Raw genomic sequence first — 26677 nt, 5'->3', positions numbered from 1 at the left:
ATGCCTGTACCATGGCCAGATCAATGATGCTGACATGTTGTAAACACTATCATTTTTGGCATGTTTTGTGCAAGTTAGGCAGTGAGAGTTCTTAATGGGTTTAAGCACAGTTTATATATTTTTCCAAGTCCAGCATTTGTTTGTCACCTGTTTTATTCATCACACACCAGTGTGCATTCATATAGGAAAATTCCTGAGGAATGATCAAGTTCTTCATACAATTTTCCTGTTTTAATTTTGGGGGCAATTAAGACTGCTTATTTTTTCAACTCATGGTGCAGTGCTTAGATAAACAGATGTATTGCATGGTCATGGATATTTAGGAGCTAGTAAGGGATTTCCTTGAAAATTTGATTTGTAATCTCTTATATGGATTGAAGAAGAAAAAAGTTGTGGTTGTAGAACAGGAAGAAGGTCCATTTTAAAATGGACTGTAAGGACTCTGAAGTAGGTTGTGGTGCCCTTGACTCTGTTATCGCAGTATTTTTTTTTCATTTAAATAGTAAGCAAAGTCTCCATGTTTGCTTTTCTTTAGTACATACTTTTCTTGGTTATTAAAATTATTTTTCTGTGGTTGTGAGGTGTTATTTTTTTTCCTATGTGAAGTTATCATCAAGGACTCCTGATCTGAGAATGCCAAAGGGACAAAGTCTTTTGTTTAAGTGATACTTCTGTTGAAAATGTCATGAAATCTGCTCTGTTATCCCATATTTCCTGTGGGTGGCATATTCTAAAAGTAAGAATTTACAGATCTCTTAATCTCTGCACGAATAAAACCTTTTCTAATTTTTTAGAATTAGGATGTAATCTATACACTATATTTTGTAGCCATTGCTTATTGACATTGCAGCATTGTAAGTGAAATTAATAACAGTTGTGTGCTCAGTATAGTACATTGGCTCATTTCGTTGGAAACCATACTCTGTGTATAAGTAAATGTGAAATAATTGCTAGCTCATTCGGGGACTGGTGGTGCTCTACTTTTCATGACTTTTGACCAACTATTTTCATTTGATAGACAATTACTAGAGCTTGTTGTACATATATTGTAGCCTACATCATAACCTCATTATAACTTTTTTTGTTTCCTGCCTAACAGCTTGAACATTAGCGAAAGTGAATAATTAGAGATACTAGTTGAAAGATAAGATAATGTGATTTACTATGAAACTTTTGAAAAATATTCCAGCAGTAAAATGTTATTTTAAATGCTTCACATGGGACTGTTTATTAATTTGCAGAACTGCTTGCCTTTCCCCCTCTGTATGCTGGCAAATAGTAACAGGTAATTTGGACAGCAGTGGCATGGCAGCTTTCTTCTCCAAGCCATTAGCTGACAGTTCTACTGATTTCAAGTGACTTAAACAGTGGTAGGATATGCTACTCTTACCATTCTAGTATTTGCATTTCCATATCTGTATGCGACTGCATCCCTGTAGCTCCTGGAGTTCTAGTAGTCTGTTTATCAGTGGGTGTTCAGTAACTCAATTTCATACCTTTTAGAGCCTTGGCTGGGTGGCATCAAAGAGATAAGGACTGGAATGAAAATCCTTTAGCTCATAGGCTTGGAGTCTTAACTGGACAGGGAGAAAGTAACTTAGATTTAGTGTTGAATTGAGCAAAAATTCTTTTAAACTAGCTAAACAACACTGAGAAATGTAGAGTCGGAATAATTTCTTTTAATATTACATTATAAGGACAATGGCTATGCTTTTGATTATGACATAGATTAGGAAGGGCTCACAGTGTGTGTTCGGAGTTTTATTCCAATTTCTCTTATGCTTTTCTTAGCTGGTCTTGGAAGAACTGGAACATTAATAGCGTGTTACCTGATGAAGCACTACAGATTCACAGCTGCAGAAGCCATAGCCTGGATCAGAATATGTCGCCCAGGATCAATCATAGGACCACAGCAGCATTTTCTAGAAGAGTAAGTAAGGAAGATTATTGTGCTACAAGCAGTGGGAGGTGGAGGTTGCTGGTGGCACTGGAAACCTGGCAGTATGTTTTGTTTTTAAACACCTTGTTTGAATTATCACTTGTGAGATAGGCAATTTTACATTTATACAAAAGTAATCAAACTGTATTAAATTAATATTAATAAACCTTATACTTCACATGTATTGATATATATCATATAACCTAAGCAACATTGCATTAAACAAGAAACTTTTTTAATTAAACCACTTACGACATAAGCAATCATACATGTATGTAAATGAAAACAAACCACACCAACACAATCTTAGTTGAAAGCATTTTACATCACAAACCATACTGACACACTCCCAGTTGCAAACATTATACGTCCATTATAATTTACCCAATCATCTTCAGTCAAACACTGCATAGCTCATTTAAGTCCTGCCTTGTTTTAAACCTCATTTCTCCGCGTATGTATTGTTCCCACAATTCCCATTTTTTTCATATGTAGTTTGCTCCTACCCTTTTCTAAAGGTCTCAATTCCAGTTCTTTTATCTATGTATTCTCAATATTCACTACTTCTAGTTTAGTCGGTTTAGATTTTGATTTCCATTTTCTAGTAATTGCTTTTTTGGCAGCCACCATAATTAGACACTGCAAGGCCCCTACCATGTCTAAGCAATTCTAACTCTGTATCATAGCTCAGAAAAATCATGTCCCTTGTCACACCAATCTGCCCATCCAGTATCTCTGACAGTGTATCCCACAGGCAATTCTTTAAGTCCACTAATGTAACACACTCCCAGCAAATATGTTCCCAGTTACCTCATTCTTCCCCATCACACCTCCAACATTTGTTGTCTACTTGAGGAAAAATTCTCTGGAATCTGCTGAAACCTGACAGTGTATTGTCACATTCCAGGCAGATTCAGAATTGTTGTCTTTATTAATAGATCACAGTTGAAGACCGTAGGTTTCTATAAAGGAAATTGTGGTGTTTCAGATCAGCATATTAATGCAAATAAGCATTGGAACTGCTTTGTGGCTGCTGTAACATCATGCAGCTGCAAGGGGTATTCCTATTTGGCTAATTATCAGTCAAACTACCATGTAGTTACATTGTGTGCCTGCTTGCTTAGCCAGAAGCAAGTTAAGTACTACACTGTTTACTGCATATGTGGTCAGGTTAGAATGTGCCCCCACAGCAGCTGCTGGTTTGGCAGTTTATATTGCGCACCTTTTGGCAATTATGTTCATTATATTTATCACTGCTGCAGTAGCCTTAGCTGAATGGGGTTATATCTTGGCAGGGGTACAAAAGCTGGCCAACTTCCAAAGCTTCTGGGAACTTTCCACACACTCAAACCATTAAGCAGCCCAGAATCACAGATTTGAGCTGCAAGCCTTTCAGAACCTTCCTGCTTATTGGCAAGGGCAGTCCTCTGTGCTTTCAAGTCTTGTGTACTTGTGCTATTTTTTTGCTAGGCAGATTGTTCCCTTTTGGGAAAAACCTTAAACATAAAAAATGTTCTTGTTTAAATGTACTTTCCTCCTGATGAAAGTTATTTTTAATGTAAGAGTTTGTGTTTTAGCAGACTAACTGGAGACTTTGTGTATTTTTAAACGTGAGTGCACTTTTTTCCCCTGTCAGTTTAAAGTATCTGATGTTGTTTTCATTTATTTCTCAACTGATGAGGTCTTGGATCCGACTTGGCTGCTGCTTCCATATCATTGGATCCATCTCTCAAGCTCCTCCGTTTAACCATAATGCCCTGCCAAACTAACATACCTCAGATCTTGTTTGCTGTCTTATCGCTACAGACATGGATCCTCTTTCTCTCGAGCTATTGGGAGTAATTTCAGATAAAACCGTGAGTTTTTCCAAGAATTGTTTCCAGTAAGCCATCCATTACTTTTCACTTTCCTTCCTTTATTCAGAGTTTTTCACAAATTTTTTTTTCTACTTGTCCGGTTTTTAGTATTTCAATTCTACTGAAACTTCGGTATTTCCTTCTTGTACCATTGTTGGCATTCAGCTTTCCTTTTCCTTCCCCATGTCTCTCTCTACCCATGTTTTAGGGTACCTTTTACTGCCATTGATTGTAGTTTCTGTTTAAAAAAATACAAACTAGTAAATATTTTCCTTTTTGGCCTTTTCTTTTAAAACTAGCACTCCGGGATGGCAGACAAAACCATCTGGTTTCAAATAATGCATGTCCTATGTGCACAAAAATAACCAGTTTAGATGCCCACAGGGAATTTATCTATTGCTTCAGCGCTGCCCATTTGGATTCAAGATGTTCTGTTTGTGCACTTTTCAATGCCAGGGCACTTGCCGATAGATGGAACAAATAAGTTTTGAATGGTCACCTTCCTCCTGTTTTTTCCTCTTTTCCATCTGGGGCTCAAACCCCCTACAAGAAATCAAAGGGAAGCCTGACTCTGCTCCCAAATATAAAGGTACCAAGACGAGGCCTCTGGATTCCTCAGCGTCTTTGGCTCCATCTTTAGAGCCACCACCGAAAATGTTGAAGAAATCAGATCCCAATGCCACGGATCCTACTGCTTCAAAAATGAAGTCCCCTCAGATCCGGTCACCTCGTTCACTGGATTTGAGACCTTCTCAACTCCCTTCTCCTTTCTTTGCAAGAGTCCCTACTAAACATTCAAGGTTACCATCTACTAGCTCCTCACTCAGGTCTTCCAGGAGTTTGTCTGAGGCTGAAGTGGATAAGATGATGAGGAAATTCCTTATAGCTCAGATCTAGATGGGGTAATTTCTGCTGTATCTCCCATTGGATCTGTGAGTCTGTCTGTGACAAGTCCTCCTATAGCTTCTGCTCTGATCTAGCCTGTGGTTTTGGAGCCCCCAAAAATGAGATCTCTGGGGTATCATTGTCTGATACGAAGACAGCTCATTTTGTGAGACTGTTCACTTCCCCTGAGCCATCTGGCTCCAAGATTTTCAAAGCAGGAAGACTATTGGAGTTGAAGTGTCAGTGCCAGATCAGGAGGATGTGGGTTGACTCAAGTTATCACATCCATCCTTGCCCCTCAGAGCTTTTGGGCTGGACAGCTTGGGTCCAAATCCATCCTTTGGAGATCTGTGAGGGATTCAGAGGGCAGCAGTGCAGGTGATGTCTGCTTCGATACCTCCACTTCGGTGGCCTCTAGGCATTCTGCCTTCAAGATTGTGGAAAGGGATTTCTCTTTACCAAGAGAGAGGACATCCATACCCCTTGGATTGTATATGTCTGCCACCTTCTTTTCTTTGCTCTGAGCCTCATTCTTCTATTCCACTGGGACAGCCAAGGCCCATTCAGTCTCCAGACAGTCCTTCAGGATTCCCCAGTCACTTCTGTATCTCACCAGACCATCCCACTAATGAGGTCCCTCAGAATACAATGTGTAAAAGGAGACACTTCAATTCCCCTCAGGAAACTCTCAATGAAGACACCAATTTCAATGAGAGAGAGGGGTCCCCCAGACCTCCACCTGAAGACATCCCCTTTGGAGACATTCTTGAACCCCTAAAGCAAAAAAGTGGTTGTTCTTTTGACACCCTATACCAAGAGGAGTCTGCTCATAGAAGCTTTCAAGTCTGTCCCGGCTACGTTTTGGGTGACCACCCACCCACCTAGACCTCATCTCACGCCAAGTGTGGAAGGAACTAGAAACTGTAGAGTCCATCCCTAAGTACCCAGATACATTTTAGCCCCCCTGAAGGGCAGAACATACTGGAGCAAGGTGGTCCTAGTTGATGGCATAGTTGCAGCAGCAGCCACTAAGAAAGACATTGCAGAGCAGAGTTCTTTTGTCCATCCCTCTAACAGGGAATCTAAGGCTTTGGAAATATTTGGTAAGCTCATTTATGCTTCAGCGACCTTTGCTGTGCAGCCATTGTGTTACATGGCACATTTCATAAGATTGCAAAGAGATTTGACTAAAGAGCTCTCCAAATCTTTTATAGGCTCCATGTCTGTTTAGGATCAAAATAGTCTCTCCATAACTGGCCATCCTTCAGTCTATAGCTAATGCATCCATGAGGTTGATATTCAATGCTATAAGAGGGTATGTTATGGGTGGCCACGTTGGGCATAGCCATTAGGTGGCATGCCTGGATGTGCCTTTGCGATTTTGTGGTGTCCTTCAAGTCTTCCTTCATCAGTGCTCCATTTGATGGCTCGCTCTTATTTGGCCTAAAAGTCAAAGAACCACTCTCCAGAAGGAAACAAGAAGGAAAGACTTTGTTTGTTGTGGGGATCCATTTTTCTACTCCTTAAAGACCCTTTTCTTGGAATTATCAGGGAGGTAGAAATTTGTGGTTCCACAAATCCCAGGGTCCTTTCCAAGACTTACTAAGAGATAGTGCTGCCAAAGGCAAAGGGGGAATTCTAAAAGACACTGCCACCAGAAAAGAGGTAGCCCACTCAATCAGGTTTTCCAGATTCCTTCCTAGACAAAACCGTACCAGCGCTCCTGAAAGGTTGCCTGAGTTTTGCCCTCTGGAGGCAGTCTAGTGGCATTTGATTCTGCACCAAAAGGCCTGGGCATCCACCACGAAAAATTACTGTGTGCCGAAAATTAAATCCAGAGGTTATATCATACCATTTTCCCCCTGCAAGAATGAAAAGAATCCACAGTGTTCCACCCAGAGGGAGACTGCAGAATTATAAATAGAAAAACTTGGAGTAATTCAGTCATCCAGAAGATTCCTGCTGACCAGATAAGATCTGGAATCTACTGAAGAAAAAAAAAATCAGGGTACTTGAGACCCATCCTGGATCTAAGCAAACAAACTGTGAGATATTCAAGGTTCTGAATGGTCATGGTTCAGTCTACGTTACCCCTACCATTAAAGGCTGACTGGATGTGCTCAGTAGATCTTCAGGATGCATACTATTGCATCAAAATGAACATGCAACTTCCCAAGATATTTACATGTCTGACTGGGAGAAGGTCATTACCAGTTCATAGTGCTGCCCTTTGGCTTCACCACAGCCCCCAGGGTGTTACCAAATGTATGGCAGTGGTACCAGCTCACCTGAGACTAATGGGATTCAGAATGCTTCTATACCAAGATGACTGGCTTCTATGTGCCCCATCCAAGCATCTACTTCTACAGGCAAGGAACTACTCACTCCAGCTGTCTTCACTTAGACATGACAGTCAGTTACATCAAATCACAACTCACATCTACAGAGAGTCTGGAGTTCATAGGTACTCATCTAGACATGGTCACTCATATAGCCTCTCTTCCTTCAACATGAATTGGGACACTCAGATCTTGGGTCAAGTGAGTGATCTCTCATCCTTCTCTTCCAGCATTTTTAATCTCACAAACCTTAGGATGCATGGCAGCAGCTATCTCCCTAGTTTCTTTGGCAAAGTTTCACATGCAAATTCTGCCATGGACTCTATCAGGACAGTGGTTCGTTCTTCAGTAGACTTTGCTGGCCCCAGTCTAGGTCACATAATCTTGCAAAACATATTCTTTGGTGGCTTCACTTGGAACATGTTTCTCAAGGCCATCCTTCTGTTCATTCCATGACCACAGTAACCATGGATGCTTCCCAAATGGGGTGGAGGGGCACTACTTGGAAAGGACAGTCCAGGGCATGTGTTCTCCAGAAGAGGCCAAGGTGCATATCAGTTTCCTGAAATGAGAGCAGTTCTCCTAGCATTGTAGGCTTTTCAAGATGCTTTCCCCCTTGGGACAGCTTCTGTTCAGAAGGACATTGCTGATGTTCCAGACTACAAACAATCAGGGAGGAACCAGATCTGTACTTGCTGTGCCGAGAAGCAGTGAGAGCATGGCAATGGATGATCTCTTCTGGCCAGTTTCTCATAGCAATGCACATTCCAGAGAAAGCAGACAAACTAAGCAGGTCCATTCTGATGACTGACAAGTGGTCTGTCAATGTCAAAGTGGGAGAGAGAATTTTCTGAAAATGGAGTCGGGCCATGCTGCGACCTATTCACTTCTCCCCTCAGCAAGTGCAGCAGGTTCTTCTCCCTAGTCCTCCAAAGGGGGAGTCACCAAGAGATGCTGTAGTCCACAGTTGGCCCTCTGGTCTTCTCTGTGCTTACCCCCTGTTACCTGTAATTCCCAAATTTCTATAGAAAGCATACCGGTTGAAGAGCACAGTTATCCTATTTGCTACCTTTTGGCTTTGTCAAAATTGGTTTCCTTTCCTTTGGCTTCATCTTATACATCCACCCTGGATATTGTATCCCGATCCAGACCACCTGTTTCATCCAACAGTGATGACTCATCCGGACATAACAGACCTCAAACAGACTGCATGGTTTCTTCAGATGGTGTTTCACTGTTGCAGTCATTACATTTAGGTAATCTGCTGGCAGGTTGCCCTCAGTCAGCCTGAATATCAAAGTCTTGGGTCCTGCGTCGTTTGCTGTCGTCTCTTCCATGACATCAGGTCATCAGGGGTATAAAACATGCAGCAGACGCCATTTTCTGTAGTCTTTCTTGCTGCACGGTGCCCGAAGCAGAAGCAATTCACAAGTGACAGTCGGCCGACTCCTGAAAGTTTCACATTTGAGTTTCAGAACCGAAGTCTTCAATTTAAATCTAAGTACCCAGTTTCTTGCTCCATACCGATGTCAGTAAAAGTTAATTGCATTACTTGGGGGAAGCAAATACCTCATAAGGATTTCCATTTGTACTGTATTCCTTGCCTAGGCCAAGATCATAATGTGCCTTGCTGTCAGTTTTGTGCTAGATTTAAACCAATAAACCAAGCAGTATACACGAGGAACAAATCCAATAGAAATTCACCATTAATTAAAAATCAGTTAAATAATGGTGAATTTCTATTGGATGTGTTGAAGTATAAAATAAAGGTTTTATGATATGCTGGTCATCTGATGAAGTCAATTTAATGACGAAAACGCTTGTGAATGTATAGGGAAGGCATTCATGATAAAGGAGTTATACGTGGTTCTGTGTTTTTTGCAATAAAACTGCTTAAATTGGTGGATTGGATTCATTCCTTGTGTATACTGCTTGGATTATTGGTTTAAGTGACTTTTGGGCAATATTATCCATTTCTTCGTTTTTTCTTTGTGCTAGATTTAACCAATGCACTATTAAGCGTCAGTATATCTTTACCTCAAAATATTTTGGAAACAGATTTAACTACCCTGAAATGTTGTCTGATAGCAATCCGACTACCGGAGTTGACAAAACATGCAAAGAGAAGAACAGAGACAGACCGTTGAGGTCCAAAACCGACAACAAAGCTTCTCCTAAGCCAGTCGCCGGTACTCAGGCGCTTTCACAGCCCCTGATACCCGCTACTTTCGAGTCGCAAGCCTCTGCCGAGACCCATGTGGAGTCTGGCATGCCGCGAGATTCTCAGAATATTGTACCCGTGGATGTGTCTCTTCCTTGGATGGGTCCAGAGCCGCTGAGCAGGCACCGGCTTCTGAGGGTGTTTTCAGGCCTCAGCATTTCTACATAAAACTGACGCCAACTTCAAAAACAAAGGCAAAAGCAACTTCTAAGGCTAAAAAACTGACGCATGAGCCACGTGATCAGGCCTCTATGTCCAAAAAACAGATTATCAAAATGGCTGAAGACTTAATTACCTTGATCCCAACCCCCCCCCCCCCCCCCCGATTAATAAGAGGTCTAAGGAAGACACTAATTTTGAATCTTTAAATCAGGTTTCTATTTCTTCTGATTCCTCTTCTGATCAGGAATTGTCTATACCACCTTATGAGGATTCAGATAGAGGAATCCATCCCATCTGCATCTCTTCCTGAAGATTATTCTTTTGGAGAAACCTTGCATACTTTGAGGGAACATTTTCACTGGGAGAGTCAAGATTTCTCAGAATCAAAAAAGAGGCTTAGGGATTTCCTTCTCCTTCAGCATAGGCCTTTACCTCCTGTATTAGACATTGTTAATGTGTTTTCGGAATCGAGCATGGCTCCAGATTCCCTACCTCCAGCTCCTAGCAAGCCAGACAGATATTACAGGGTTCCTGACTCCCACAAATTTTTATTCAAAAATCCTGTTGCTGACCCTGAAACTATCTCACATTGTCCCAAATGTGTAAAGGCCTCAACAGCTAAGAATCCTACCTCCTCTGATAGAGATTCCAGAGTGCTGGATAGATGGGGAAAGAAGGTTTATACATCTGCAACCTTGGCAATTAGGGCCTTAAACTGCCAGTTTCATATGCTTAAATATCAACATGTTATTGGATTATTGAAACAGAAAATGATGATTTCTGAATGTGTGGAAAATAAAGAATTACAGGATTTATTGCATGCAGCAGAACAGGTTGGAAAGCATACTTTGCAATGTGGTTTTAATTCCTTGGAGGCCTCCTGCAGGGCCACAGTTACTGGATCTGTGATTAGAAGGCATGCCTGGTTCAAGGAGCAAAATCTGCCTGATCATGTTAAAGCTAAATTGTTGGATGCACCTTTACAGCATGATACTCTGTTTGGTAATAGGGCAGAAGAGGTTTTAAAGAAAATGGAAGACAAAGCTAAGTCTATGCAAACTGTAAAAGACTACTTACAAGTGGAGCCACCAAGATTCAGTAGACACTGGCCCACAAAAAACTGGTCCTTTCCTGTGTCCGACAAAGCCTCATGGGGCAAATCCAGGCACTCAAAAGGTTCTAGATGCCAATTACAGGGTTCTTACAGGTCAAAGCAATGGGGTGCCTCTACCTTCAAATCTGGAGGAAACAAAGCACAACCCTACATTAAACAGTCTCAATGACTTTCCTCTGCCATCACCAAGCACTTATCTTTTGGCAGCCCCCTTAGGGGGAAAACTAGCACTTCATGCTCAAAATTGGCAGTTAATAATCCAGGACAAGTGGGTATTAAACATAGTATCCCAGGGATACAGATTTCATTTCCATACCTTTCCAATTCCAAACAGTGGGCCAGACCTGCCACAAAATCAATGGGCAGAAGCACAAAAACAAGTTATGTCCCTAATGGATATATGGGGGCTATTCAGCCAGTACCAGAACTAGGAGGATGAGGGTTTTACTCAACTGTTCTTGGTACCCAGAAAAGACCATGCCTGGTGCCCAATACTGGATTTATCGATTTTGAACACATTCTTGGACATACCAAAATTCAAATGCTGACTTTGCAACAGCTTCTGCCCATGCTGGGCAAGAACGCTTGGCTAGTGACTCTAGACTTAAAAGAGGCATACCTGCATATCCCAATAAGGGAATCGTGCAGAAGATACCTCTGCTTCAAGGCTGGCATTACCAATTCTCTGCACTGCCCTTTGGCTTATCTACTGCGCCCAGGGTCTTTACAAAGTGCCTGGCACCAGTAATTGCATTTTGCAGACAAAGAAGCATACAATCTATCCATACTTGGATGACTGTCTCATTCAAGCAGAAAACAAGGACATTCTTCTTCAACATCTGGCGTTTGTAAAAAGGCTTCTAACATGCCTAGGGTACACAATAAATGAAAAGAAATCACAACTGGTACCCCCTCAAAAGATTACATTCCTGGGTGCAAGTTTGAATACAACTGCCCAGATGGCTTACCTTACGGTAGATAAAGGCAGCTGACTACTTCAAACAGATGGCAACAAAAACCCAGTTCTCTGCAGGACAAATTCTGCAGGCTTTGGTTTTCATGGCATCCTGCACTGTACTAATTCCATATGCAAGACTGCATATGAGTAAACTACAGTGGTATCTAAAAAGTTTATGGAGTCAGCATTGTCACAGTCTGGAAACGATGATTCCTCTCATTCCCTGCCTGCAACAGGAGTTTCTTTGGTGGGCAAAGACATGTCACCAGAACATGGGATGGTCTTTCACTGTATCCCCTGCCAACCAAACCCTAACTACAGATGCATCAGACTATGCTTGGGGGGCCCACCTGGCAGGGAGATGCATTCAGGGCATATGGAGCCCAAAACAAATGCATCTGCATATCAACCAGAAATAGATGTTAGCTGTTCAGAATGCCCTGGCAGCCTTCAAGGACTTACTTCATCCAGGACAACTACTGATAAAGACGGACAACACCACAGTTATGTGGTACATAAACAAGCAGGGGGGAGTACACATTCCTACCCTCTTTGCAGACTAGCCATGGCATTGTGCAACACAGCTTTGACTTGCCAAGTACATCTTCAAGCTCAATTCCTGCCAGGAAAACAAAATACTCTGACAGACAACCTAAGCAGAAATCTTATGGACCCTCACGAGTGGAAACTGGATACACAAGTCTTCAGCATGATAACAGAGAAATGGGGGAGCCCAAACATAGATCTATTTGCCTCCCCCCAGAATTATCAACTGGACAAATTCTGCACAAGAACTTATCACATACAAGCATGGAAAGTGGATGCCCTATCCTTCAGTTGGAAAAACCTGTCAGTCTATGCCTTTCCTTCTCTGCCTCTTCTTCCCAAGGTCCTACTAAAGGTCAGACAGGAAAAAACGAAAATGATCCTAATTGCCCCGGACTGGCCTCGCCAGCACTGGTACCCAATTCTAAGGAATATGTCTCAATTCCCTCCTTGGTACTTGCCTCAAATACCTCATCTACTCTCTCAGCAGAACAATCAAATTCTGCACAATCAGCTCCAAACTCTGAACCTGGCAGCATGGCTGATCATGTAATTATTCAAACAACACCTCTCAGTAAATCTGTGATGGATGTCATTTTGGAAGCCAGAAGGCCTAATACTAGAAAATCTTATGCTGATAAATGGAAGAGATTCTGTGCTTGGAACCAAGCACAAGGGACTGACACAGCAAAGCCAAATATTCCTCAGACTCTACAATACTTGACTGAGATGCTTGACAAGGGCCTATCTTTTTCATCAATAAAAATCCATGCCTCTGCCGTCTCGGCTCATTGCAACACTGAGCCTCCCATCTTTTCTCATCCTTTACTAAGACAGTATCTGAGGGGCCAAAAATTTAAGGCACCTCAGATGATCACCAGTTCCTGCATGGGACCTCCATTTTGTTTTGGAAAAGCTTACCCTGCCTCCATTTGAACCAGCAGCTACTGCAGATATAAAGTTTTTATCTTGGAAAACCGCTTTCCTTCTGGCAATCACTTCAGCAAGAAGGGTTTCTGAACTACAGGCCCTCATGGCTGTGGAGCCTTTTATTATATTTTACCCAGACAGGGTGTCCCTCAGGACCAATCCTTCCTTTATACCTAAGGTGGTATTCAGTGTGGCTCTTAACCAAACTATTCACCTGCCAACTTTTTACCCAAATCCACAAAACAAGGGGTAGTGGATTCTGCATTCCTTGGAAGTACACAGACGAAGATTCTACTTAAACAGAACCAAATCTCTAAAAGTCTGAGCAGCTACTGGTGGCATTTGCTGCAGGATCACAGGGAAAGGCCATTTCAAAGCAGACTATTTCAAAGTGGATAAGTCACTGCATCCGTTTCTGCTATTTGCATCATGGTAAACCGGTGCCCAAGGGTATCAGGTCACATTCCACCAGGGCTGCACCTACCTCAGCAGCTTTCCTCAGAGGGGTGCCAACCAAAGATATTCTAGAAGCTGCTACTTGGAGCTCTGTTCATACTTTTACAAAGCATTATCATTTGCCTCTGTTCTCCAAGTCCAGGGCAGGCTTTGCCACTGCAGTTCTGCAGGGCCTTATAGCTGCTCCTAATACTATTTAGTTCCAGCCTCCCATCCATAGCTTTGGGATTCTACCCAAATGTAATGACTGCAGCAGTGAAACACGAAGAACATAGTACAGTTGTGTACACTTACCATAAATGTAGATGTTCGGGTGTATTCACTGTTGCAGTCCGGGTTACCCACCTGCCATCCCCCTTTTTTTCTAGAGCTTCTCTTTCCTTCATTATATTCTACAGTCTTTGTGGTGTATTTGCTTTTAGATGAAGGTAAAGTTTGTTGTTACTATTGCATTTTTATATATAGATGTATATTTTTGCTCCCCATTTGGGGGGCACCTGACATCTGGGGCAAGAAAAACTAAAGAACATGGCGTCAGCTGCATGTTTTATACCCCTGACGACCTGACGTCATGGAAGAGGAGACATTAACCGACGCAGGACCCTAGACTTTAATATTCAGGCCGACTGAGGGCAACCTGCCAGCAGATTTCCCTAATGTAATGACTGCAACAGTGAATACACTCTAACATCTACATTTATGGTTAGTGTACACAACTGTACTTTCCCCTGATTACTAGACAGCTTAGGCCTTCCTCCCTGGTCTGTCATAGTTTATCTTCTCAAAAGGCATCTACTAGAAGATTTACAAAGTAAATGGAAGATCTTTGCTTTCTGGGCCATTAACAGAGATTTTAGCTTCAATTTTTAGTGAAGAGGCTAGTTATTTTACCAACGTAACTGTGCACTACCTACTATTTTATTATTTTGTAGTATGTATTTTATAGTTTGAGTTTTATTAGTGAAATAGGTTCATAACCTATTTCAAGGAGTGAACTTCATATCCTCCACACTGCAAAGTTTCTGATTGGTTTGTTCTATTAAGCTTCAGTTGGCTGCCATTTCTAACTTCCATCTAAGTGAAAATCATTCTTCCTTAGCTTCTTCTAGATTATGCAAGGCCTTCCCAAAGGAGTTTTTTTTTGCTTAGGCATCCTTTAAAGGTTCCTACTCCTCCTTTGGATTTAACTACCCTGCTTCAAGATCTGACCCAAATCCCTTTGAACCCTCAACCAAGTCAGACCTTAAGTTTTTGTCTTGGAAAACCATTTTACTAATTGTTCAGCTAGATGAGTATCCAAGCTTCAAGCTCTTTCGTCCAAGCCTTTTTACTTGGTTTTCCACAGAGATGGGGTTTCTTATGGACCAACCCATCCTTTTTGCCTAAGGTAGCTTCTGAGTCTTGTCAAAGATGTCATTAACCTCACAGTTTTCTTAAATTACTCTGGCCAAATGGTTAATTGCATATTTTCATCTGTAGTAAAAGAAGGCTGCCCTTGCCACACCCCCTAGAGCTCATTCCACAAGATCTATGGCTGTATCCTCAGCCTTTTGTCAAGAACTTCTATAGATGACATTTGTGCAGCTGGCTCCTGGTCCAGTGCTCATACATTTATTGCTCATTACAAATTGGATTTGGTTTCTAGTAACAGAGCTGCTTTCGGCTCCACAGTACTCTAAAATGTCCTTCCATGAGTACCACCCAAGGTTCATATAGCTGGGAAACACTGTCCTATCGGTTGAGGAATGAATAGAAATGACAACATCAGATAAGTTATATACTCACCATATTAAATCTGTGTAGTCCATTTTCATTTTTTCACCCTCCTAATCCCTTTCCCTGTACTGGAGAGTCCTGAGAGACTGTATTTTGGAAACTGTGATCCCTTGTTTGAACCTTAGTTCTTTTACATTAATCTATACCCTTTTAAGTTCTTTTAAAGTATTATTCATGGTCTACCAAGGGCAGCAAACTCAGTCTGAGGCATGTTAGGCTGGCAGGGCATTGTGCGTAAAAGGAGGAGCTTGAGAGTTGGTTCCAGTGATCTGGAATAAGCGTTGTCTGATCCAAGACCCCATCAGTTGAGGAAGAATGAAAATGGATAAATCAGATGTAACGTTGTGTGTGCATAACTTATTTTTGAAGTAGTTTAAGAGCATTTTTTCTGTGGAGAAATTGTTTTCCTTTTTGGGCTGGAGAAAATAACTTTTAACAACTTTAAAAATTTATTGGCTTTTGTTGCTTGTTTTCCCCATGAAAGAGGCACCACTTTTGACTTGACCATGGCAACAAACCGACAGTAAAATGGAGGAAAAAGTGCCCAAAATACAACTGTAAATCCAAAAAGAAACACACTGATAGCTGTTTCCACTGCAAACCACATAATTTAAACGTAAACCACAGGACCAGCAGTGTTGCATAAGACATTAATGCTGACATACACCAGTACATGTTTTCATCAGTAGTATCATAGACTTCATCAGATAACATGTATAAATGATTTATTTTTTTTTATTTTACATTTGTTGACTCGGATAGTTCAACTGGATATATGTCCATTTTCAGCGGAGGCCTGGGGAGAAAAGCTCCAAGATAATAATGCACATTAAACATTTAGTAAATGCTACTTTCAAGCAGGTTACAGTCATAAGCAATACCAGCATTTAGCACATATAATACTAACTTATTATAAAACACTTTACAAAACATAACATTATTTTCAAAGTTATATATACATAACATTACATTCAGGTTTAAGAGACATTGAGCAGCAGTTATACAATTGATCCTTCCTGAAATGGTGTGCTAGAAAAAAGTTAGAAGTAGTTGAAGGTAAGCACCTAAGTGATAGAGAGGTCACTAGTTGGGGTTAGTGCAAGGACATAGCCAATGAGTTTTGAAGTAATTCTTGAGTTTGTTTTTGAATTGAGTTAGTGAGATTCTAGGGTAAAGTCAGCTGGGAAGTCTGTTCCATGTTTTTCCAACAAAGTTGGCAAACGGAGTGTCCCCAGCTGACTAGTTGGATTTGTTTGTTTGAACTAGGAGTCTAGTGGATGATCGCAGTGGCCAGGTGCTGGTGTAGGGGCTCATAATATTTTTAGTGCAGGTGTATTTTCTGGTTGTTAAGACGTTTTGTGCCACTATTAGCTGGTTTAATTGCTGTAGGCTAGGCAGTTCAAGCCATCCTAGGCGATTTAGGTTGTGACAGTGGTGTGTCCGGCAGGCTGTGCCAGTAGCAAATCTGGCAGTGTGGTTATAGCAGGATGATAGTTTATTAAGATCTGTTTTGTTTAAGTTGGAGAATAGAGGTGAGGCGTAGAGAAGAGTTGATAGTAGATGGGAACGGGTAATTGCAGTTCTAGCAAGTGGGGTAAGGAAAGGTTTGGTTCTGTAAAGAGGACCAAGTTTTTTATTACTGGTTTTGATAGCTTGATATGCGCATCAAACTTCAGGTTATCAATTATGACACGCAGTAGTTTATTTTGGGCTTCTGGGGAGGTGATAGTGCCATTGTTAGCGATTATGTTGAAGGATAGCAGGGGAGGGTCCTGCGTGTGGGGGAGAAGAGGAGCAGCTTAATTCTGTTGGGGTTTAGGATTAGATGTTGATTGGAGAGCCATTTTTCCACTGTATTGAAGGTATTTTGGGTTAATGTGAATAAAGTAGCTGGTGAGGTGTCAGAACAAATCAAGGTGGAGTCCTCTGCATATAGAATGCAGGTAGCATCTGTGATGACTGAATGAAGGTCGTTGATAAAGATGGAGAAAAGAAGGGGTCCTGGTATCGAGCCCTGGGAGACTCCTAATGTGATGGGTAAGCTTGTCCTGCCATAGGACTGTCTGTTGCCTGCCCTGCAGGTAGGATTGAAACCATTGCAGTGCATGGTTGTTTAAGGAGTAGGTATTTATAAGCATTTAGTGGTCAACCATGTCAAAAGCCTTGGATAGATCTAGAAAGAGTGCTGAGGATAGCTTGCTATTATTGCGGTTGTGGTTAATGGCGTTAGTGAAAGGAGGGGAGGGCAGAAGTAGTACTGTGGTGTGTCTTAAAGCCATGCTAAAAGTTGGTCCACAGCTTGTTCTCTGTGAGGTAGTGCACGAGCTGTATGTGTACACACTTCTCCATAATTTTAGCTAGAGGTGACAGAATAGCTATGGGTCTAAAGTTTGACAGTTCAGTGGAACTGCCTGCTTTATGGAATGTATGACATAGGAGATTTTCCATATAGTGGGGTACAGTAGCTTCAGATATAGCTCTGTTGATCAAGATTGAGATGGGGTATGCAATGATGTCAGCAGCCAGGGTGGTGGGTCTTAGTTTCTTAAGTAGGGCATGAATAAGCTGAGTAGGAACAGGTTGGAATGTCAAGTATGTGTGGGTACTGGGTGTGGCTGCATTAGAATTAGAGTCATTGGGAAGAGTTGGTCTACAAGAGGGTAGTGAGACCAGCTATGTTATATGGTTTGAAGACAGTGGCATTGACAAAAAAGCAGGAGTCAGAGCTGGATGTGGCAGAGTTAAAGATGTTAAGATTTGCAATGGGTGTGATAAGGGTGGACAAGATTAGAAATAAATATATTAGAGGGTCAGCCCAGGTTGGAAGGTTTAGAGACAAAGCCAGCGAGGCAAGGTTATGTTGGTTTGGACATGTGCTGAGGAGGGATGCAGAGTATATTTGGGAAAAGATGCTAAGGATGAAGCTGCCAGGTAACAGGAAAAGAGAAAGGCCTAAGATAAGGTTTATGGATGTGGTGAGAGAGGACATGCAGGCGTTTGGTGTGACAGAGCAGGATGCAGAGGCCAGAAAGAAATGGAAACTGATGATCCACTGTGGCAACCCCTAACAGGAGCAGCTGAAAGAAGGGGAGAGTTGTCTGGCTAGAGACTGGATAGTCTCTGTGAAGAAGCTGTTGAAGTTATTAGCAATGTCTACTGGGGATTTTTGTGGGGAAGCTGAGAGGTGTGGAGTGGCAGTTTGGCCTGGGTGGAGTAGTTGTTTATTCCTGCCCAGAACTTTTGAGATTTGTTTTTGGTGTTTTTGCAGTAGATGGTAGTAGTGGTTCTTTTTGTCTAAGGTTATGGATTTTTTGGTGTCATTCCTTAGCTGTCTGAATCTGGGTTGATCAAGTGGGGCTTTTGTTTTTCGGTAGGTGGCCTATGCTTTGTTTCCGAGTCACATTTTGGTATCTTTAGAAAGCCATGGTGTAATATTAACTTTGGTTCTAATAGAGCAGCTGGGAGCATGGGAGTTAAAAATATGCTACTGCTTCATCTAGGGAAAGACATTTTAGTACTGACCAGTAACTCCGTATATAACCTCACCAATTAAGCACTTAATGAGTTAATGAATGAATGAAGAGATACATAAAATGAAAATAAATCAAGTAGGGGAGCACACTCTTGTCAGACTGCCTACGGAGTAAAAATTCCTGAATAAATAACGTATTGGCTACATTAAATATGGTATTAAACACAAAGTGAAATTAAAAGAAGACCATAAATTATAAATCTATCAAATAATGCCATCTAATGTCAGGAAAAACAAACTGACCATGAAACCATTACTGAATAGTGAATATAAATACAATACCTTAAAATAATAAAAACCATGTTAAAACAATGCTTTGTGATTTGGATTAACCTTAAAAACAAACTTCAACATTAATCCACTATAATTTGGCAGATCTTAATTTTAAAACCGGTGTCAGAGACTACATCATTCAAGCCAATCCATTTATTTGCCTCTAAAAATTAGCTGCTAATACACCTCTCTGTATTCCAATTTGGACTCCCTCTAATATCCATTGGCATCTTATCTAGTACAAAAAATAAAAATGTAGCAGATTTGCATATTAGTGTGTGCTTATAAAGTGCGTTTCTCTTAATGTCATAGACATATTCATATATCCTTTTCCTTAAATTTATTTCCGTTTTGCCTATGTAAAATGCCTCGCATTTATCACACACTGCCATGTACACTATCCCTGTGGTGTCACAATTATAGTGCGATTTTGCTACTATATACCTCTTCCTGCTACTAATATACATATCCATGGTGTTAGCAATGAAGAGGCTTTGTTGGCAAAACTTTACCAACAACCTCTTCCTGCGCGTGGGTAATGCACGGCCCCCAATGATATCATACCAGCAAAAAACAAAACCGGAGCCAGCAAATGGTGATAAAAACTGTATTAAATTAAAGCATCAAGGCAGAAAAAACACATACCGGTTTCGCTGATAAATTACACAGCCTTCATCAGTATATCAAAACTCACAGTGATTCCTGCCTGTTAAATATATGAGCATAAATTCCCATTGGTGGAAACATTATAAATATTCATCAAGTCCTGGAGGGAAAAGCCCACCCAGCTTAATGATCCACTTTTTTTCTTTTCTGTTTAGAATCTCATGCCAACCAATTTTATTTTTACGGTCACCCTGAATCACATCAATAATTGTGAATAGAAATATTGCTGATGGGTGTGACAACTGGTGCTTGTACAATGCATTTGTAAGCTTTTTCTGTTTAATATTACTATAGTGTTCTGAGATACGTAACCTTAAACATCTTGAAGTCTGACCAATATAAAATGCACCACATTTGCACGTGGCCATGTAAATGGCCCAATCAGTACTACAGTTGCAAAAGATATTGATATCAAAGACCTTTGGACAGTTACGACTTGAAAATTCCTTGGTGGTACATATATATTTACAATTTACACAATGACCACAGGGAAAACAACCATACAGATTGTGTCCAGAAATAGTAGTTTGTATTTTGTTCCTGCCTCTCATGTCCCTGGTTTTGTAATGGTTAAAATAAGATTTCATATTTTTGCCATTTCTGTATGAACACATACATTTGTCAGGGATAATCCTGGCAACTTCTGGATCACTCTGCAAAATATTCCAATGACGCCGTACAATATTGACAAAACCCATAGTATTTCTCCCATAAGTTGTTGTTAGTCTAAGTGGTTTAGGTGATGTATTGTCATTATCCCTGTCCTTATATTGAAGCAACTGACTACGCTCCATGCCTTGCACCTGACTCCTTGCATTAGTTAGAACCCCTGTCTTGTAACCTCTTTGCTTAAACCTATGGGTAAGGTCCTCCGAATTTTTATGATATGTTGATTGTTGTGAACATATCCGTTTGGCTCTGATGAATTGGGATTTCGGGATGTTATTGGCTATGTGAGGAGCATGAAAACTTGTAGCATGCAACAATGAATTGTACTGAGGGAACTTCCTATATGTCTCACTCTCAAGTGTGCCATCAGGGAGTTTACGTATGACCACATCCAAGAAAGTCATCTTGTGGGCATCATGTTGTTCCGTAAACCCTAGACCCCATTCGTTGTTGTTCAAATATTCTACAAAAGCCAACAAACTAGACTCAGTACCCCTCCACACTAGCCAGATATCATCAAGATATCGCCTCCAAATATCCAGTTCTGGAAGAAAAATATTTCTGGTGGAATCCTAGATTAACTTGGTTTCGACATAAGCCATAAAAAGATCGGCGTATATGGGGGCAAAAGAAGCCCCCATAGCCGTGCCCTTGATTTGCCAATAACAATCGTCTTTATAATAAAAAACATTGCAAGTAAGGACATATCTAGCCATGTCCACCAAGAATTCGTTGAATGAAACATCATATAAACCAGAATATTCCAACCAATACGCCAAGGCCCGAAGGCCAGCTTGATGTGGGATATTGGTATATAAAGCACATCGTCAAGCGTACATAAATACCAATCTTCTTCCAACTGAGCATCAGATATGATTTGTAAAAAACTTGTAGTGTCATTTAGTCTTGACCGAAGACAACCCAACAAAGGTTTGAGATATTTTGTCAAAAACAAAGACAAGGGTTCAGTTAGATATTTTCTTCCAGACACTATAGGTCTCCCCGGTGGATGTGTAAGATTTTTATGAACTTTCGGAAGAAAGTAGATATATTGAGAGTTACAATCCCTGATTGTTAGTTGGAATAAAGTGTCTTTGGAGATTATACCCCTATCCAAGGCATTTTTAAGGAAAAGTTCAGTACACTTACTGAATCTAGGTACAGGGTCATTGAGCATGTGGTTATAATATCTAGTGTCTGACAATTGTCTAAGGGCCTCACTATTGTAATCATCCCAATTCTGTATTACAACTGCCCCACCCTTGTCTGCTGATGTGATAACAATTTGTTTGTTTTTCTGTAGTTCCAGTATGGCTGCTTTCTCCCTAAAAGTTATATTGTTATGTTTCCAGGCCAAACTTGAACCATGAAAGTGAACATCCCTAAGAACACTATTTTGAAATTGATGTACCACAGCATTCATAGGTGGGGAGAAATTAGATGCATGATATATAAATTTACCTTTTTCAAAATCCACACCAGAATCTCCAAAAAACATTTTCAAATTAATCAATCTACAAAAACTAAGCAAATCTTGTGCAAATGCGTCTTCAGAAATAATGGTGCCAGGAATAAAATTGAGGCCTTTATTCAAAAATTTCACATGTAGATCAGATAAGACATAATCAGACAAATTTAGAATATTATTGTTGGTCTTTGATTTATTAACAGTGATAGTAGTGGGACAATTTTTTGAATTATAGGGTTATTTGCCTTGTTTTGTACAAATATTGGTACTATTGACTTAATGGTCCTTAGATCACTATATAATTAGTTTTATATTCAACAACTGGGGTACTTTTAGTATGCTCAATAAGCATTATTGTATTCTGGTTTTTCAGGGTTAAGTGGCACTATATATAAGACTTGGATATCATCAGTAGAGTTGCCTATCTGATTTACATTGGATGGTTTGGGCCTGGCAAGCAGTAGTATTCCATGGGGTCTTATATCATCACCTTTGGTAGGTGATTTATATGTATACACCCGTTCATTGTGGATATTAGATGCAGTTTTATATTGGTTTTGGTGGTTAGTAGTATCTACACACATATGGTGTATTTTGATTCTTTTTGATTATTACAACCATATGTGTAGTTGCTGTTAACAACCTATGGTCATTTTTTGATTATCAGCGATCATAGAGGGACCTCTATTCTAGCCAAAACTACAATATATTTATATTATAATATTCACCTACTTCCAAATATACATTGTAGATTTGGGATATTCATGTTGGAATAAGCTCTCCACAGGTTATATTTATGTAATGGTCATTATAATGGTTTGGCACATGGACATCCAAGATAGTATATTTAGATCTGTTTTGCAATAGGGAAATCACCACAGAATTACTATTATTGACTTCTTTTGGCATAATATATGTTTGCCAACAGACAGTTGTGTGGGTTTTTACACATTATCCTTTATTTTAAGGTACACTATTGTGTTTCGTTACAATTATACAAACGTTTGACCATCTTTTGGACCAGATAGTATTATTCATACTTTATGGAAGGGCATAAGAGGCTTCATTAGGATTTAGGAGACCTCATTCCGGATTGGACTAGCTTTGGAAGTCCTGATCTTCATTTGAGGTTTGTTTTTCAGAACCTTATCCACTTGAACTTTTGGTTTTTGAGCTGCAATCTTGGTTTCTACAGCCTCTTTCATTTTTTGGCTTTTTCATTTTAAGGGGGTGGTTTTCATCTTCTGCATCAACACATATTTATCTACTAGTAGTCTCAATTGGACGCAGCTTTTCTTATAATAATTTTTAGAAACATTACTTTTGGATGCTGCTATTGTCCTTATTAACAACCTATCTTTGCTGTCGTGGTATTCTGGATTGACCATTATTGACAGCTACACAGTTTTTTTGTGGTCCATATTTTTACCATCATGGATTTGTCCAGTCTCATTTCTGGTTTAGTGGCTGATCGTGAGGATTTAAGGGTTTTTGGTTTGAACCCAAATAAAGATGTGAATGGAGACTTGTTGGGGAATTGTAACCCGGATATTACAAGTCAAAACTTAATTGATGACTTGAATAGATCACTCAGGGCCTTACGAGCAAATGTATGGCATAGTAAGCTTTTTAAGGCTTACCAGGCAGCAAATATTACCCCTAGGGGATTAAGAATAAGGATCATTCCGCATGTGAGTGATGCAGATGATGAATTAACCACACAATGGGCGAAAATACAACATGAAGCCACAATGTCTTTTGTGGTCGAACTTTACAAATTTCATAATCGAGCTATAGATAAGGGGCTGTCTGAAATCATGATTTTGGCAGATAAGTTAAAAAACTTTGAACAGGAGCCTTCTTTTGAAGGCAAATTGAGTAGAGTGGCTCAGGATTTGAAAAAAATTTGATGCTGAATTACGGTCACGCAAGATGAAAAAATTTAATAGAGACCAAGAGGATTATAACCGGGGCAACCCATTTTCCTTTCAATCTAGGCATGTGAGGTTTAACAACCTCCCAATATCAGATAAGAAAAGGAAAAGACCCAGATCCATCTTGAGAAAAAGTAATTACAATGTTACCTCATCATGTGATACATCATCAGGCACTGACAATGAATCCCTGACAGCAACAGGATCACCATTGCCCAAAAGAAGCCCAGGGGTAGCCCCTTTAGGGGTACACGTAGACGGGGTGGGCGCAAACACAAAAAGAATACACAATGTACAGGGACTTTTGGAGTTGGCATTGGGGACTTGAACCAAAACACTGTCAATAATATTCTAAATTTGTCTGATTATGTCTTATCTGATCTACATGTGAAAATTTTGAATAAAGGCCTCAATTTTATTCCTGGCACCATTATTTCTGAAGACACATTTGCACAAGATTTGTTTAGTTTTTGTAGATTGATTAATTTGAAAATGTTTTTTGGAGATTCTGGTGTGGATTTTGAAAAAGGTAAATTTATATATCATGCATCTAATTTCTCCCCACCTATGAATGCTGTGGTACATCAATTTCAAAATAGTGTTCTTAGGGATGTTCACTTTCATGGTTCAAGTTTGGCCTGGAAACATAACAATATAACTTTTAGGGAGAAAGAAGCCATACTGGAACTACAGAAAAACAAATTGTTATCACATCAGCAGACAAGGGTGGGGCTGTTGTAATACAGAATTGGGATGATTACAACAGTGAGGCCCTTAGACAATTGTCAGACACTAGATATTATAACCACATGCTCAATGACCCTGTACCTAGATTCAGTAAGTGTATTGAACTTTTCCTTAAAAATGCCTTGGATAGGGGTATAATCTCCAAAGACACTTTATTCCAACTAACAATCAGGGATTGTAACTCTCAATATATCTACTTTCTTCCGAAAGTTCATAAAAATCTTACACATCCACCGGGGAGACCTATAGTGTCTGGAAGAAAATATCTAACTGAACCCTTGTCTTTGTTTTTGACAAAATATCTCAAACCTTTGTTGGGTTGTCTTCGGTCAAGACTGAATGACACTATAAGTTTTTTACAAATCATATCTGATGCTCAGTTGGAAGAAGATTGGTATTTATGTACGCTTGACGTATGTGCTTTATATACCAATATCCCACATCAAGCTGGCCTTCGGGCCTTGGCGTATTGGTTGGAATATTCTGGTTTATATGATGTTTCATTCAACGAATTCTTGGTGGACATGGCTAGATATGTCCTTACTTGCAATGTTTTTTATTATAAAGATGATTGTTATTGGCAAATCAAGGGCACGGCTATGGGGGCTTCTTTTGCCCCCATATACGCCGATCTTTTTATGGCTTATGTCGAAACCAAGTTAATCTATGATTCCACCAGAAATATTTTTCTTCCAGAACTGGATATTTGGAGGCGATATCTTGATGATATCTGGCTAGTGTGGAGGGGTACTGAGTCTAGTTTGTTGGCTTTTGTAGAATATTTGAACAACAACGAATGGGGTCTAGGGTTTACGGAACAACATGATGCCCACAAGATGACTTTCTTGGATGTGGTCATACGTAAACTCCCTGATGGCACACTTGAGAGTGAGACATATAGGAAGTTCCCTCAGTACAATTCATTGTTGCATGCTACAAGTTTTCATGCTCCTCACATAGCCAATAACATCCCGAAATCACAATGCAGCAGAGCGAAGCGGATATGTTCACAACAATCAACATATCATAAAAATTCGGAGGACCTTACCCATAGGTTTAAGCAAAGAGGTTACAAGACAGGGGTTCTAACTAATGCAAGGAGTCAGGTGCAAGGCATGGAGCGTAGTCAGTTGCTTCAATATAAGGACAGGGATAATGACAATACATCACCTAAACCACTTAGACTAACAACAACTTATGGGAGAAATACTATGGGTTTTGTCAATATTATGCGGCGTCATTGGAATATTTTGCAGAGTGATCCAGAAGTTGCCAGGATTATCCCTGACAAATGTATGTGTTCATACAGAAATGGCAAAAATATGAAATCTTATTTTAACCATTACAAAACCAGGGACATGAGAGGCAGGAACAAAATACAAACTACTATTTCTGGACACAATCTGTATGGTTGTTTTCCCTGTGGTCATTGTGTAAATTGTAAATATATATGTACCACCAAGGAATTTTCAAGTCGCAACTGTCCAAAGGTCTTTGATATCAATATCTTTTGCAACTGTAGTACTGATTGGGCCATTTACATGGCCACGTGCAAATGTGGTGCATTTTATATTGGTCAGACTTCAAGATGTTTAAGGTTACGTATCTCAGAACACTATAGTAATATTAAACAGAAAAAGCTTACAAATGCATTGTACAAGCACCAGTTGTCACACCCATCAGCAATATTTCTATTCACAATTATTGATGTGATTCAGGGTGACCGTAAAAATAAAATTGGTTGGCATGAGATTCTAAACAGAAAAGAAAAAAAGTGGATCATTAATCTGGGTGGGCTTTTCCCTCCAGGACTTAATGAATATTTATAATGTTTCCACCAATGGGAATTTATGCTCATATATTTAACAGGCAGGAATCACTGTGAGTTTTGATACACTGATGAAGGCTGTGTAATTTACCAGCCGAAACCGGTATGTGTTTTTTCTGCCTTGATGCTTAAATTTAATACAGTTTTTATCACCATTTGCTGGCTCCGGTTTTGTTTTTTGTTGGCAAAAAACACATTTAAAAGTGCCTACCTTATTTTTCTTAACACTACTGCCTGAGTTTCTTTCTAACAAATCTTTAATACAACTGCTGTTCCTAAATATATACTTTAAAGGCTTGGCAAATTTGAGATTCATGTCAGAAAACTTGGCAAATCTATCCCATTCCTTCGTAACAATGTATCTAATGATATGCGTGT

The 26677-nt window shown here is 40.1% G+C and overlaps 1 protein-coding gene across 1 annotated transcript in view; it reads left to right on the top strand.

Moving 5' to 3' along the window:
- Positions 1-26677, top strand: part of CDC14A (cell division cycle 14A) — a 1552589-nt gene that overhangs the window by 1100148 nt on the left and 425764 nt on the right. The window contains exon 13 of the mRNA XM_044080231.1: positions 1792-1930. Within this exon, the coding sequence (XP_043936166.1) occupies positions 1792-1930 (139 nt within the window). The remainder of the gene's footprint in view (positions 1-1791; positions 1931-26677) is intronic.

The sequence above is a fragment of the Protopterus annectens genome, chromosome 8.part0 (assembly GCF_019279795.1).
Source record: "Protopterus annectens isolate FY-2018-M chromosome 8.part0, PAN1.0, whole genome shotgun sequence".
NCBI classification, from domain to species: Eukaryota; Metazoa; Chordata; order Ceratodontiformes; family Protopteridae; genus Protopterus; species Protopterus annectens.
This window is presented reverse-complemented; position numbering and strand designations above follow the sequence as displayed.